Source organism: Candoia aspera, chromosome 1 (genome assembly GCF_035149785.1).
Source record: "Candoia aspera isolate rCanAsp1 chromosome 1, rCanAsp1.hap2, whole genome shotgun sequence".
NCBI classification, from domain to species: Eukaryota; Metazoa; Chordata; class Lepidosauria; order Squamata; family Boidae; genus Candoia; species Candoia aspera.
Window position 1 is genome coordinate 1,407,975 of NC_086153.1, and position 14,192 is coordinate 1,422,166.

General features: G+C 56.7%; 1 protein-coding gene across 8 annotated transcripts in view; it reads right to left on the reverse strand.

Moving 5' to 3' along the window:
• Positions 1-14,192, reverse strand: part of MYO18A (myosin XVIIIA) — a 120,524-nt gene that overhangs the window by 22,069 nt on the left and 84,263 nt on the right. For all 8 annotated transcript variants that reach the window (XM_063295047.1, XM_063295038.1, XM_063295021.1 and 5 more), the window contains 11 exons: positions 13,577-13,666; positions 12,818-12,937; positions 11,966-12,077; positions 11,545-11,672; positions 10,939-11,093; positions 6,422-6,545; positions 6,052-6,252; positions 4,624-4,734; positions 1,035-1,139; positions 792-938; positions 487-600 (listed from right to left, as the gene is read on the reverse strand). In XM_063295047.1, coding sequence (XP_063151117.1) covers positions 487-600; positions 792-938; positions 1,035-1,139; positions 4,624-4,734; positions 6,052-6,252; positions 6,422-6,545; positions 10,939-11,093; positions 11,545-11,672; positions 11,966-12,077; positions 12,818-12,937; positions 13,577-13,666 — 1,407 coding nt within the window. The remainder of the gene's footprint in view (positions 1-486; positions 601-791; positions 939-1,034; positions 1,140-4,623; positions 4,735-6,051; positions 6,253-6,421; positions 6,546-10,938; positions 11,094-11,544; positions 11,673-11,965; positions 12,078-12,817; positions 12,938-13,576; positions 13,667-14,192) is intronic.

Here is a 14,192-nt window from a genome sequence, read left to right on the forward strand (position 1 = left end):
TGACTTTTTTTACCCCCTCCCTGCAGGTGTCCGACCAGGCTTAGCCGGTCTCCCTGCGCATACAGCAAGGAGGTGATTCTCGTCAGGACTGGGGAAAAGTAACCTCAAGAGCAGTTGTGGCATTTTGGAAGCAGTGGGGCTGGTTGGAAAGCATCCTCTCTCCACTCCACTCCACTCCACAAAATGTCCTTTTCTTCTCCGGGCTGCTCCAGACTCCCAAAACTGGATGTGTAAGCCCGTCAATTAGCCAGAAGCTTTGGTGTCTCCAAGCGAGTTCTCCTTCCCACAAAAGCAGAAAAACTCTGAACAGAGTTACGTCAGAATGCTGCAGCAAATGCCTCCAGCGCAATGAATGGATGGCGGCATTGGCCAGCCGAGGCCAGTGGGCAGGCAAGCCTCGTGAGGGAACGGGTGGGAGCAGGGGACCCTGCCCTCCACCGCCTCGACCTCACAGGGAAATCAAGCCTGGGCAGAGCGTCTGCCTACCGCTCCCTTGGCCTTGGAGAGGTCCTCGATCTGCAGGTGCAGGTCCTCAATCTCCACCTCCATGGATTTCCGAGCTTTGACGGCCGCTGAGCAGGTGAACTCCGACTCCTCCAGCTGCAGAGGGAGACCCCGGGCCCCAGCCCCGTGGGAAAGGCACAGTCAGCAAGCCAGAGCCTCCCACTGCGGCCCAGAGCCCCCCTTCCCATCGCCCACCCTTAAAGGCTCGGGGCACGCCATCTTCTCCCGCACCCCGCTTTCCTTGAGAGTTGGCTGAGAGACACCCCAGGAGGCTTCCCAGGCCCCACCTGGTTCTTCAGCTGCGCGATCTCCCGCTTGCTGGGCGCGCTGTTCTTCAGGTGGTCCAGCATGACCTGGGCATCGGCCAAGAGGGCCTTGGTGCGCTTGAGGTCCTTCCGCAGCCGCTTCTCCGTCTCGAAGTCCCGCTGGTTCACCTGGCGGGAGGCAGGCAGAGGAGGGGAGCGGGGCTAGGAGGCCGGCCGCTGGTCCCCCGTGGCCCCTCCCCAGCCGGCCCCACCCTGCAGGGGTACCTGATCGCTGACGGCAGCCAGCTTGCTCTCCAGTTCCCTCTTCTCTCGCAACACTTTCTGCTTCTCCTCATAGGCCTCCTCCAGCTGCATCTCCAGCTGCTTCAACTGTGGGGCACCCAAAGGACACCAAGGGGGGCTGATCAGGATGTCCCTGGCAGAGGCTCGGCCTACTGGCCCTCTCTGGCCGGGCCCTTCACCGAGTTTCCTGCTGCTCCCCTTTTAGAGTCACACCTCTCAGAGCGCATCCGCATCCCAGGCTACTAGCCCAGCTCCATCTCCATGCCCAGAAGGTCCCCTGCCTTCTTCTGCTGGGGGACCAAGAGGAAGAGGGAGAAGAAAGGCCACATCATCTGTGCTGGGTAGAGTGAGAGGGCAAGACTTGGGCAAGAGCTCAGGAAGGGCACCTAAACCAATGACTTCCAACACGCTTAGAACTGCAGAATGCTGGGGTTGGAAAGTCCCTTGGAGAATGCCATGACCATTGCAGGAATCCACTACCACATGTTCAAGAGACAGCAGCCCAGCCTCTGTGGAAACACCTCCAGAGAAGGAGAGCCCCCCACCTCCTGTAAAGCTCTGCTCCACTGCTGGACAGCTCTTAGCACTAACCATCTTTGGTTGGACGTCAAGAAGCTGTTCTTCTAAATGTCCAGCCAAAATCTGCTTGCTTCTAATTCAAGCCTCTTGTTCTTCTGCAACAGCTCTGAACAACTTCTTCCAGTTTAGGTTTGTTTTTTAAGGGCGGGGGGAACCTGGGGTCCAGGGCAAACTCATCACGCTTCAGAAAAGGGGAGGGAAGTTTTCCCTGCTGCTTCCCCAGGAACCAGGGCTGTGATGAACAGCCAGTGCTGCAAACTCCAGAGGCTTTACCAGGAGCCAGCCAGGATAACCGTTCATGCAGATGCTTGCAGGTTTATGCCAGGCAGGGCAGTGTCCCTTGTGGGCAGAGGGGAAGCTCAACTGGGAAAGAGCAGCAGGTTGTGCTGGTCAGGTCTGGGCAGGGTTCAGATGGATTGAGGGTCTCGGCTCCCAACAGGCTTCCAGGTGCAATTAAAAATGCAGATTTGGGTCTACAAAGTCCTGTGAGGCTTGGCACCAAGGTGTCTCCCAGACTGTCTTCTTCATCTAGAATTGACCCATCCCGTTGGGTCAACTGGGAGAAATTGTTGGTTGTCTTGCACTCTCTTGATATCCAAAAGGTTGCAAAAAGGAGGTGATACTTTTCTGGAATGGCAGCAACCCTGGGGAAGAGGGATTCTATAGCCCCCTCAGCAGAAGCCATATGGGTTTTATTTAGTGTGCCCTGATACAAGCACAGTGCAGGTAAACCAAAATTATATGCAACAAAAGGTTTCTAGAAAGCTGTTAAGACAGAACTGTTCCAGAGGGTCTTTGGGGGCTGACGACCATCTTGACTAGTGCTTGCTGTTTGAATTTTTGATAGGAATTTTATTGTGGTTAGGCTTTGCGTTTGTTCTGATTTATTACGGACTATTTCACGGTGGATATTTTAATACTTGATGTTGGGTTATTATGGCAGTTACCACTGAATGTTTATTGTCAAGTGGATTGTTTCTATGACTCATGCTTTTTTCAGATTGCAAGCTGCCCTGAACACTGGATTCAGCGGCATATAAATGTAATGAATAAAATAAATAAGCAAAAATAAATTTACGAATGCCAAGTAGGCAAACATTTGTCAGTTCAAATTAGCATAGCCAGCATATGCAGGAGAAGAATGCATTCTGCCTTTTCCACTAATGCTTCACCAGTTCCAGAGCAGGATTCTTGCAAGGAAAACAAGTTCCTGGGCTAAATTTGGATGTGCTGTGTGTTTTGACACATCCTATTCAAGGCACCCCACTTTCCTCCGTTTCAGCTTTCCTTAGCTTTTGACTAGGGCGGGCCACTGCCCCAGGCTCTGCTTTACTTTTCCAGTACCCAAGTCCAAGCACAAAGGAAGGAAGGGAAAGAAATGCAGGCAGGAAGTCGCAACCTGGAGACTATTAATCCCTTTATTACATTCAGCTGAAATGAACGACCAATGTGGATAAGAAATAAAGACATTATTCTCAGGCTGTCAACTGATTAGAGAACTTTTTAATTAGATAATCATATGTATATCAACCAATTAATTAATCTATCAAACTTAAAACAAATTTGCCTTTTAGAACTACCAGAGGAAAGGAACAAACGCTTCCAGTCCAACGAACAGAAGCTGCCATCGTTTTGAAAATGCCCTTCCGCCACCAAACCAGCGTTTAGAATAAAACAGGTGTGCCCTGGGCTCGTCAGGACCAGCCAATTAAAAAGGCACCTCTCGCCCCCTTCCCCAAAATGCCTGGTAAACTCTTATTTCTTGAGGGACACTCCTGGGTGCCTTTCTGTCACCAAAGCACCTTCATATTGGACACACTGGGACCCCCTTTGCAATACAGATGTGGATTGCACTGCACCATTTCTATCTGCTGCTGCTGTTTCATTCAGGCCCTGATCCAGTACCTTAGACCAGCGTTTCTCAACCTTGGCAGCTTGAAGATGGGTGGACTTCAACTCCCAGAATTCCCCAGCCAGCATAGAGTCCACCCATCTTCAAGCTGCCAAGGTTGAGAAACGCTGCCTTAGAGGCTTGATACAGGCTCCCTCCTGATCTGCAGGAAGGATGGCTTTGGTGTAATTTAGGCAAGTTTTCCCACCCAACCAGGATGAGTTGAAGGTTGTCTGCCACTGACTCATCCCTAATGGTGAAATTCCAAGCCTGTTATTCAGCAATGCTGCAGAATGGGCAGGAAAGTAGGATGCATTGAGGCCAGGACGGAGCCGTGAGCCAGGAAGTCCCCAAAGATTTCCTCTGGACATACCATATTCAGTTCTGCACCCAACCTAGTTCCACTGGCTACCCATGGTCATTAAGCGAATCACATGGTCGTTAAGTGAATCTGGCTTCCCCTATTGACTTTGCTTGCCAGAAGCTGGCTGGGAAGGCTGCGAATGGTGATCACGTGACCCCGGACGCTGCAACCGTCGTAAATATATGCCGGTTGCCAGGTGCCTGAATTTTGATCATACGATTGTGGGGAAGCCGCGACGGTCCTAAGTGCGAGGACCAGTCGTAAGTCACTTTTTTCAGTGCCAACTTCAAAACGGTTGCTAAATGAATGGTTGTAAGTCAAGGACTCCCTATAGCTCTGAAGTATCGTTTTTCCACTTCGTAAAACTACTCTAAATGCAGGGAGGGGATATCTGAGGTTGGGTGAATGAAGCAAGAAAGTACAACCAGGAAGAACTCAATAGGGGAAAGGTGCCCCACCTCTCTGCCCTTCCTGCTGGCACTGCCCATGCCCCAGCCCCGCTCCCATCCTGCAAACTGGAAATCAGAAGCAGGTCTCCTGGAACTCTCCACCTTCCCCGCTCAGCAGGACAAACGCAGTGGGACCCTGGAGGGGCTGCCCACCTGCAAATGCCAAGGGCCACGACAGGGATGGGCAAGAGGAGCCTCTCCCCAAAGCCTGGCAGCCTGGCACGGGTCTGGCTCGGAGGCGCTGGCTTCCAGGGGTACCCACCGCTCCTGGCCAGGGGCCGCGCTCACCTTCTTCTGGCAGGACTGCCGGATCTCCTCCACCTCCTCGTCGCGGCTCTCCACCTCCTTGGTGTGCGTCTGCCGCAGCCTCTCCATCTCCATCTCCAGCCGCAGTTTGGCCTGACGGGAAAGAGCTGGTGAGGCGCTCACTTCCTCCAGGGGAGCAGCAAGACCCCCGTGCTGGGAAAGGCGGATCGGAGGGCCCAGGACGGGAACGGGACCAGGCGTGGCCTTCGCCCCCTGCCCTCTTCCCCAGCGCCCCTCTGCTGCCGGCCGGCAAAGCCTCCAATCTGGGGCAACGCTCAGCCTCCCGTGAAACACCCAACACCTGGGTGCTGAGGGGGGAGTCCCCACGTTCCACCTTCCTCTCCCTCTCTCTCTCCCTGGAGGAAAGAGAGGACAGAAAGGGAAGTGAAAATGAGGAGGCCCTTAAGAAGCCCGTTTCAATCAAAGGTTTTGCCAACTTCCCATCACTTCAGAGCCACAAAACAGGCCTCCGATCCCCTCCTCTTTTCTTTCACCAGGATCCCCGTCTTTAGCTTTGGGTCCTCAAGACAACGGGGGGCCTGGGGACACAGGGCCCCCCAAAGCTCAGCCTATCCCTGCTGCTGAAGCGAGGCAGAAAGGCAGGGGAGGAACGTATCAGCTGTGGCCACTGAACCCGCAAGCACGCGGGGAGGGGAGAAAGCCAGCGCCCTCTGGGCAGAAAGATGGAGCCTTATTGAGCATAATCCCAGCAACAAACAGCGCAACCCTCCAGAGCACACACTTGTCTCAAGAAAGCTGGGAGGACGGGCCTTCCCTTGGCTCCCCTTCTCCAGAACAGCAATTTGATTAAGCCTACAGACACATGTGTAACCCAACCACTCAAGGCCTCTCTGCTGGTCCCAGAAGCCCCTCCGGCACGCTCCTCTTAAACACCCAGCTGAAATCTACAGCCCAGCCCCGCCCGCCCGCCCACCCCTTTATCTAAGAGCAGGCGAGCTCAATCCGGTTTGCTTCGCCAGCTCCTGCCGGCTCCTACCCCACCCCTTCCTGCTGGGATGGGCAATATTTAGAACAAGCTGCCACTGCGCAGCCAGTCTGGCGGGGCGACAAGGTGCCGTGGGGCCGCTCGGGGGCTCGTCGGGGCCAGGAAGCCCGCCGCCGGATCCGCGGCTCGGAACGAGAGTTACTCACACGCCTTGCCGCCACTGCTTCTAGGGCCTGCATGGCTGGGACCGTCAGACGGTGCCTGCCGGCCCCACGGGGGCTGCCTCATCTCCTCCCTGGGACTCGAACTGCCAAGCCGGCAGCGTCTTCTCAGGGGCAGAAGCAGAGCAGCAGCACAAGCCGAGGAGAGGGGAGGACGGGGTCTGCCCCCGTGAAGCCGGCACACCCTGAAAACCGGCACAGCCAGAGCCGCGGCAGGGAGGGACCGCGCCCCGCCTGGCTCACCTGCTCCAGCATCTGGATGGTGCCCGCCTGTTCATCCAGCTCCTCCTCCTGGTCTTTGGCCCTGGCTTCCAGGTCCCGAAGCTGCTTCCGGACCTTGGCGAGAGAGGCCTCGTCTTTGGACTCCTGGCAAGACAGGTCCTGCAGCTCTGCTTCCAGGGCCTGCACCTTCTGCGCGGAGGCCGCGATCTGGCCGTCCCTCTCCTGGGGGGGGAGGGGAGCATTGGCAAAGGTCAAGTGGGAGCAAACTGCCCCCACCCACCCTCTGCAGCAGCTCCTGAGAGTGTGGGCAGTTTAGGGGGCTGAGGGCCCCAGAAGCCACCGAGCGAAGGGGGACCCCGAACGCAGGGTGCAACGGGCCGGGACCACCCACCTCGAGCTGCTGCTTGAGGCTGAACACCTCGGCAATGAGCATGTCCTTCTCTCGCCCCAGCTTTTCCCGGCCCGACTTCTCACGCTGGGCCTCCTCGTGCGCTTGGGAAAGCTCGCTGTCAAACCTATCCGAGGCACAGAAGGGTCAGACAGACAGACAGACAGACAGACAGACTCCAAGAGGCAATTACGTGGCCTCGGGGGAAGCAGCGTCCGCTCCCAGCCCCACTCCATCGGCCGAATATTTGCCTGCCGACGGGCTGCTGTGTGGGACTCTAAAGCAAACCACAAATTTAATAAATCTCCAATCCAATCCATTTCGAAACAGCAAAGTGCTTGAACAAATGCGGCCACAGCTGCTGCCAGAGTTAGTTCTAAACTCACGGGCGCAAGCGGGCAGCAGCGTAAACAAAGCGCCTTCCTCAACCGGAATGGCACCACCTCAAAATTTGGGGGAGCGCACATCAGATAAATTCAGCAACGTTAACCGGGGAAGGGGGGGGTCCTTGGCTCCCAACGATGCCCCCAGGAATGACACCAGCTGTGCCCCAATCCCCAAAAGTCGCCTTTGGTTCCCGCGGTCTCCCCAGGCCCTGCTCACCCGTATTCAACCGTATCACAGCAACTGAAGGTGCCAGCATTTTGCTTTTATCACCACCTTTTTTTTTTTTTAGTTTCCCGTAAAATGGAATTCGGTGCTTACTATCAAACTGATTCCACAGTGCAATGGAGGTAGCAAAAACCATGACTTGACTTCCCATCTATATTTTAATCAAGCTCCATTTGGACGGGAGGGAAAGGCCCCCGGATGGTCTTGCCCGGAAGCTGTCGCTGAACAAAATGAACCTCCTTGAAACGCCCCCCCACTTCATTTGCCTCTTGAAAATTCTGCTGCCACCCGCCAGCCAGCCTGGTCCCCTGCCAAGAGCCCCCCCCCACCAAGCCTGCTCTCGGCTGGGGGCCTCCCTACACTCCACTGTTTACAAGCCTTTAATTTCCACCAGAAGAGCACAAACCAGGAGCAAATTGCAGAGAATCCTCCTGGCGCCTTTCCTGAATTGCTAATTGAGAAATCTTGCCAGTTAGGGGGGGGGTTGGGGAGGGAGCAAGGCGCGAAGGAGGCGAGGGCGGGGACCAGGCCCTGCCCGGCTGGGGTGTGGGCACGGGCTTGTGACGAGGGAAGGGCAAGGAGGGGCACGGAGTGAAGTGGGGTTGGGGGGAAGGACCACAGCTACGATTCGCTCGCGGCCGCTGGCCTGGCTTTGGAGTGGGCCGCAGCCAACACCCATCTCTCACAGTCCCGGCGGGGGAGGGGGGCCGGCGGGCAGCCCCCCCTCACACGTCAAGCCTCCTTCCTTTTCCTCCAGCCGTGAGGAAGCAGGACTTCTCCCCAGAAGGACAGCTAACTCGGGGCAGCATAAATGTGCTTCAGCTGGCAGCCTATCTTCCGGTCCTATTGTTTGACCTGTGGAACTCCTTGACACAAACGGCAGCCAGTAGCACAGCTGACTTTAAATGGATTAGGCATCCCCACGGCCCAATGGAACCTCCATATGCAGAGATACTCTACCCTAGAGAATTCCAGCCGTGAGCGGATAAAGCATGCTTTCTCCCTCTGTGAGCCCTGTGGACTCGGCTGAAGTTCATAAAGTTCACACTGTTGTGGGGGGAGGAAGGGGGCCTTAAACAGCGGGGGGGGGGGGACCTTGCCCTGTCCTGCCCGGGGGGGCAGGAGGCGGGGAGAAAGCAGCCAGACCAATTTCCAGCCTGGCTCTGCAGCCAACAGCAGCATCGTTTGCCCGCTGATGTAGTGACGCGTGTTAAACGTCCAGGCAACTGATCCCCACGCTTCTTTGCACCTGGTAATAAACAGCGGCGTTAAAGCTGGCTCTGCTCGTTGGAAATTGAAATTAATTAGGCTGATTCTCTCGCTCACTGGGGTTTTTTCCCCCCGCTCCCCCCTTTTGCGGTGTGATCATTACTGTAATGAGATGACAGTGTCTTGGCTGGTTAAATGGCTTTTTCCTTTTTTTTTTAAAGGGAGCAAGGTCTTTCAAAGGAAGGAGACCCAGGAAGGCAAGGGCAAAGGGGACAGAGACCCTGCCCAGGGGTCTCTCCCAAGACATCTGCACCCTTCCCTGTCTGCTCACTGTTGGGTGGGCCACCTCAACCTGAGACAAAGGTGGCCAAGGTGATGCTTTGGGGGCCGAGCCCAACCCTTAAAGCAGAGCAGCCAAGGAGATGCAGGCCCAGGACTCCAGCACCAGCGTCCCCCTCGCACCGCAGGGTGGGAATCCACCTTGGATCCCAAACGTGAATGAGTCCACATTATCGAAGCACAGGGATTGTCCTCCCTTAACCTGCTCTGCCCACCCCCCAAATAAGCCCCCTTGGGGCTTTGCGTGATGGCCTTTCAGCGTCACATGCTAACAGTGGCTGGGTTTCCTACAACGAACTCCCTGGCCCCATTTCGGCCGAGACTAGCAGGGGTGTCTGCAGGGAGTTTTAGCTATTTGAAAGATTTTTATGGCCATCCATTCTGGAGCACAACTCGGGGCAGCTCACCACAACAGAACACCACTTCAGTCATCCTCTTGGGATGCCCCCCCCATCATCCCACGCTCTCACTCAGCGCCTGGGGGGACAACCAGGTCTTTATGGCCTTCCAGAAGTCTAGGGGGGGGGGCAGCAGATCGTAGGGGGAAGAGTAAAAAAAGTCAAAACGGCCACTGCAGGCGAGCAATCAAAGCACCACCCTTTTTTATGTGCATTGCCCCACCGTCTTGCCTTTTTGGCCCCCTTCCCTGCAGACTACTATGTTGCACAACCCTAACCTGCTTGGAAAGGCTGCCCAACCACAGGACTCTCGTGGCCAGAAGCTGGGCCAGGCCCACAGAGGCCCCAGAACCACAAAGACTAGAAGAAGTGGGGCAAAGTTTCAAAATAGCGCCACAATGGCTGTGGTCATTATAAGCTCATTATTAACTTAACCATGGTTTAGTTAACCCAATGTTCCGCCCCTGTGTGACTGTGGAATGACCCCCTGGACCAATGGGCTGTGTTGTACAACCTGGCAGGCAAAGACATGGTTGGCTGGCTGGTGGCACAGCCCATGAGTACCAGCCAAGGCTGTGTTTGGGTTAGAGGGAGGCCTGTGAATTGCACTGGAAGGCAGCACCCAAGCCTAACTGATCCAGCTTGAACCCAAGGAACCAGGAACAAATCTGAGCCCAACTCCCTGGCACTTTGCAAAGACTGGCACGACCAGCGATTAAGCAACTGAGAGGCAGCTTTACTGCCGCTCTGGAGCCCTTAATTAGGAAACACCACAACGCAGTAAATAAACGAATAAAAACCAGCAGGCTGATTCATAAAAATACATTAAGAGGCCTACTGTCAAGACAGGCCATTCAGGACACGAAGGTGGGGGCAGGTGATCCTAAACATTCCCTTCCATCTGCTCCTCCATCATGAGTTTCAGCTGCAGGATTAAGCTGGGGAGGTGAAAGTGTAATTTCCCATTTGGCCCTGAGGCTCAGTCTGACCCACCTCACAAAGCTCTTGGGGGTCACACTGGGCGGGGGTCGGGTACTAATACTGGGTATGCTACGCTGAGCACAACACACCATCGGATTAAGGGGTCACACGTTCTGTTTCGGACTTCTTGTCCCAAACGCTATCTGCAATCATCCCACAATCTCCAACCAGCCAGCGGGCCGTAGTCTTCCACATCTGGAAGGCAGAAATCAATGGACATCCAGGGAGCCAACTGGGCCAGTGCTGGTGTTCCAGGCCCTTCGCGCATCAACCGGAGAAGCTGCCTCCCTCTGAAGTCAGACCCGCTCTCTGCCAAGCCTGCCTCGGGCTTGCGTTCCCTGCCTGGCCCGCTTACCCCTCCAAATGGGGGGTGGGGGCCAAGGATGTTCTGAAGGTATGATGCCACCTGGAATCCCACCTTGGCACGTGCTGACAATCCTCCCCCCACCAGGAAATATCTGCCACCAGAGACACGTTTGTTAGTATTCAGACCGTCTCCTTTTTCTGATTTAATTTGCAGGGAAGAGTCGGAGGCACGGGCTTTAAGGGGCACAACCTGCATTTCTCCCCTCCTCCGGCGTCAAACAATGCTCAGGCTGGGTTACCCTTCCGGCCTTCCGCCTTGAGATCTAATCTGGCGTCGTTTTTGCAGGGAATAGCTGAGGGGGGCCTCAGAAGCTATGACCGATCACACACCTGTGCCCGTGCTGCTCACCTCAACAGGAAGCAGGGGACGAAGGTACGTGGGCTCTGCTGATTGAGCCACGGGGTGAGCTGTAGCCTGAAGCTCAAGGTTGCCCAAAGAATGCCAGGCTGCCATCTGAGCTGCCAGGCTGCATCTGGCCCCACCCTGCTTAGTGCCTGGAGAACTTCAGAGCTTGTCAAGAGCCAAAGCGCAGGTGCTTCTCCTTTTCCAGAGAAGCAGCCGGGTTGGTTCTCCTCTCCCCACCCTGCATCCAGAGCGCCCCCCCGCCTCCTCACCGGCGCTGCTTCTTCTCCAGCTCATGATTACGGCCCTGCTGCCCTTCCAGGTGCAGCTTGGTGTCCTGTAGCTCCGCCGTCAAGCGCTGGCACTTCTTCTTCAGGGTCTGCAGGGCCCGCTGGCCCTCCTCGCTGTCTGCCTGTAGGTCGGTCAGCTGCCAAGGAAGAGCCGGGGGGCGTCAGGCACCAGCCCTGCCCTCACGCCCAGCCGCAGGGCAAGGGGCACTTCCAGCAAGCAGCAATCCTGGCCAAAGGCTCAAAGCACCACCAAAATGCCAGAACAGGTTTCCCATCCTTGGCCACTTTAAGATGGGTGGACTTCAACTCCCAGAATTCCCCAGCCAGCTGGCTGGGGAATTCTGGGAGTTGAAGTCCACCCATCTTAAAGTGGCCAAGGATGGGAAACACTGTGCCAGAAGATGGTCCATCAAAACGAAGGGCCAGCCATTGCCCTTCCTCCTGGAGCGCCCAGCCCTTGCTGGGAGCCACGGCTCGGGAAGACTCTGCCCCCCCACGCTCGACTGGAGCCCTGGGTAGGAGCATACCAAGGGCCCAGGAGGAGAACCGCCAGGCGGGTGCCCATGGGCACCACAGGGAGACCCTTACCCGCCTCTCCAGCTGCCGCTTGCTCTGCTGCTCCACCTCCAGCTTGTCCTCGTACTCCTGCTGCAAACGCTTTTTGGTGAAATCGATCTCCCGGGCTGCCCGCTCGTATTTCAGGCGCCACTCCCCGCCTGCGGGCAGGAGGAAGCCAGTGGTCAGAGTGCCTTGGTGTCTAGAGACTCCCCGCACCAAGCAAGCCCCTGTCCTGTTCTACCCGTGGAGGGGGACGGCGGACTGGTCAGCTTCTGAAGCCCCACCGTCACGCTCTCTAACCGGCCTCGCCAGGCCAAGAGGGGCAGGCGTGTGACTCTAGAGACCCTTTCCCAAAACTGACCCTGGGTCCAACACTACCAGGGTTGGAGGGCGAGGCTGGGGGGAGGGCGAGGAGGGAGCTGGCAGTGCAAGAGGGGAGCAGCGAGCGCACCTGTGTCGTCATCGTCCACCTCGCCGTTGAGCTCCGCAGCGCGGATCAGACGGGCCTCCATCACTTCCATCTCCATAGAGTCCATCTGCTTCTTGAGCGCATCGTATTTGGCCTGTTGGGGTAGGCGGGAGAGGGTCAGCAGGAGGCCGCCCCAACACCGGGCCGCACGCCGAAAGGAGGCGGCCTGCTCACCGGCTGCCGCTGCACAGGAGGAGCCCAGCCAAAGGCAGGATGGTGCTGGGTGCAGGGAGGGGCTAAGGCTGGAAATTGCCGGGGGCATCAGGACCAGAGGCCTCTTTGTCAGGAGGACTTGGGGGTTCCACCACTCTCCCTGGGCAAACGGGGGCTCCCCTCTGCATCCTCCAACCCCAAACGCTGCTTCTTGGAGCAGGCGGGATCGAGCGGAGCCAACCCAGAAATGCTATTTCTTGGCAGGAACCAGGCAGCCCGCCCGCACCCACGCTGTTCGCTTTCTGGTGCTGGGCCAATGGCTTCTTATAAAACAGCCTCCTGGGGCTTTTAAAGAATTTTTTTATATTGCTTCTCAACCCTGCTTTAAGATTGCTGCTTGCTTTTGGGATATGCTGCAGTTGGGACCACCACATGGCCATCGTCTCCACCAAAGTATTGCTAGAGCACAGCGGGAGACCCACAGATTCAGCCAGTTGCAATCCCAGAGCATCTGAGCTGGGGAAAGCTGGTAAGGAACAGAAAGGCGAGACACGAGAATGCCCAACAGACTCTGCAGACCACTGGCAGGAGATACTCCAGGGGCACTTGAAGGGTCACTTGTGGATCCAACCAATGGGGGGGAAGTACTCAGCTGCTCAGCTCCCCACCCTCTTGCCTGACCTGGAGATCCTTCATCTCCTTCTCGGCCCGCAGGCGCTCCGCTGTCTCCGCGTCCAGAAGCTGGGAAGCCGATTCTCCCGTGTTCCTCTCGTCCGTCAGCTCCGACGTCAGCTCCGTGACCTGAGAAGGGGTAAGCAAAAGTTGGCCAAAGCCAGAGGCCCAAGCGGAGTTCCTTTCCCTCTTTGAGAATGCACCGAAAGCTATCCCAGATCAGGAGATCCATCAGGAGATCCATCCCAACATCTGGCTCTGGGGAACAAGTCAGGGCAGGGACACCATTCCTCACCTGCTTCAGGGGCTACCTGTTGCTTAGGCCAGCGTTTCTCAACCTTGGCCACTTTAAGATGGGTGGACTTCAGCTCCCAGCATTCCCAGCCAGCAAAATGCTGGGAGTTGAAGTCCACCCATCTTGAAGTGGCCAAGGTTGAGAAAGACTGGCTTAGGCCCTCAGACGACCTGAGAAAGACGGCAGCTCAGAACTGCCCTTTGCAAGCTTGAGGCTGGAGGTTCAGCTGACCTCTCTGACGCTGCTTGTCAAAGGGGGCGGTAACAGGCCAGGCAGACCCAAAGCCAGACCTGGGGAAAAGAAGGCTTTGCTGCTCCCTCCACACTCCCCAAGGTCTTTCTGTCCCAGCCACCCCTCCCTTCCTAGCCTGGGGGCCCTTGCAAGTCGCAGGCGCTACGCCATGGCCGTACGGCTCCCGGTCCACTCCCGGGACGGGGGCAACGCGTTTCCGCTGGGGGATTCTCAAGGTCCACCTTGCTCTCCAAGCGGTCGCTGGTCAGTCGCAGTTCATTCCGCTCCTTCTCCACCTTCTCGAGACGGCTCTTCAGCTGCTGGACCTCCTCCTGCAAGGGGAAGAAAAGGCTGCTAAGGAGCCACCTTGGTGCCCCGACTCTTCCGCCCTGGATCTGGAACTGCGCTTAACTGGAAGGCCGCCCACCTGGCCGGGATGCCCGCTTAGAAGCACCAGGGCGTGGAGAGGAAATGGAGCAAGAAGGGCGTTGAGCCGGAAGGGGGGCGCCCAAGAAAAATCGGCTGGTCCAGAGCGCCAGCCCGGCCCCACACTGCACTGGGCTTCTAGGCTCCCAGGGGGTCTGAGCACCGCCTGCCTAAATCTCCCACCCCCGCCCTGCAAAAGCTTTACACAAGAGGTGAGACCAGAGCTGACTTGAAAGGATCCAAATGCAGTTTTCCTCCTGAAGTGTGGTGGGGAGGGAGCAAACTCAGAGGGAAGGAGTCTGGGCCCCAGCCCCAAGCCCAAAATCTCCCAACGGAAATGACGCTGGCCCTTGCTTTCTGGCCAAAATGACAGAGAGCTGCTGGCACCTCCCTAGCCTTCTGGGGGGGGAAAAAAGGGTCTGTCCTGGTCAA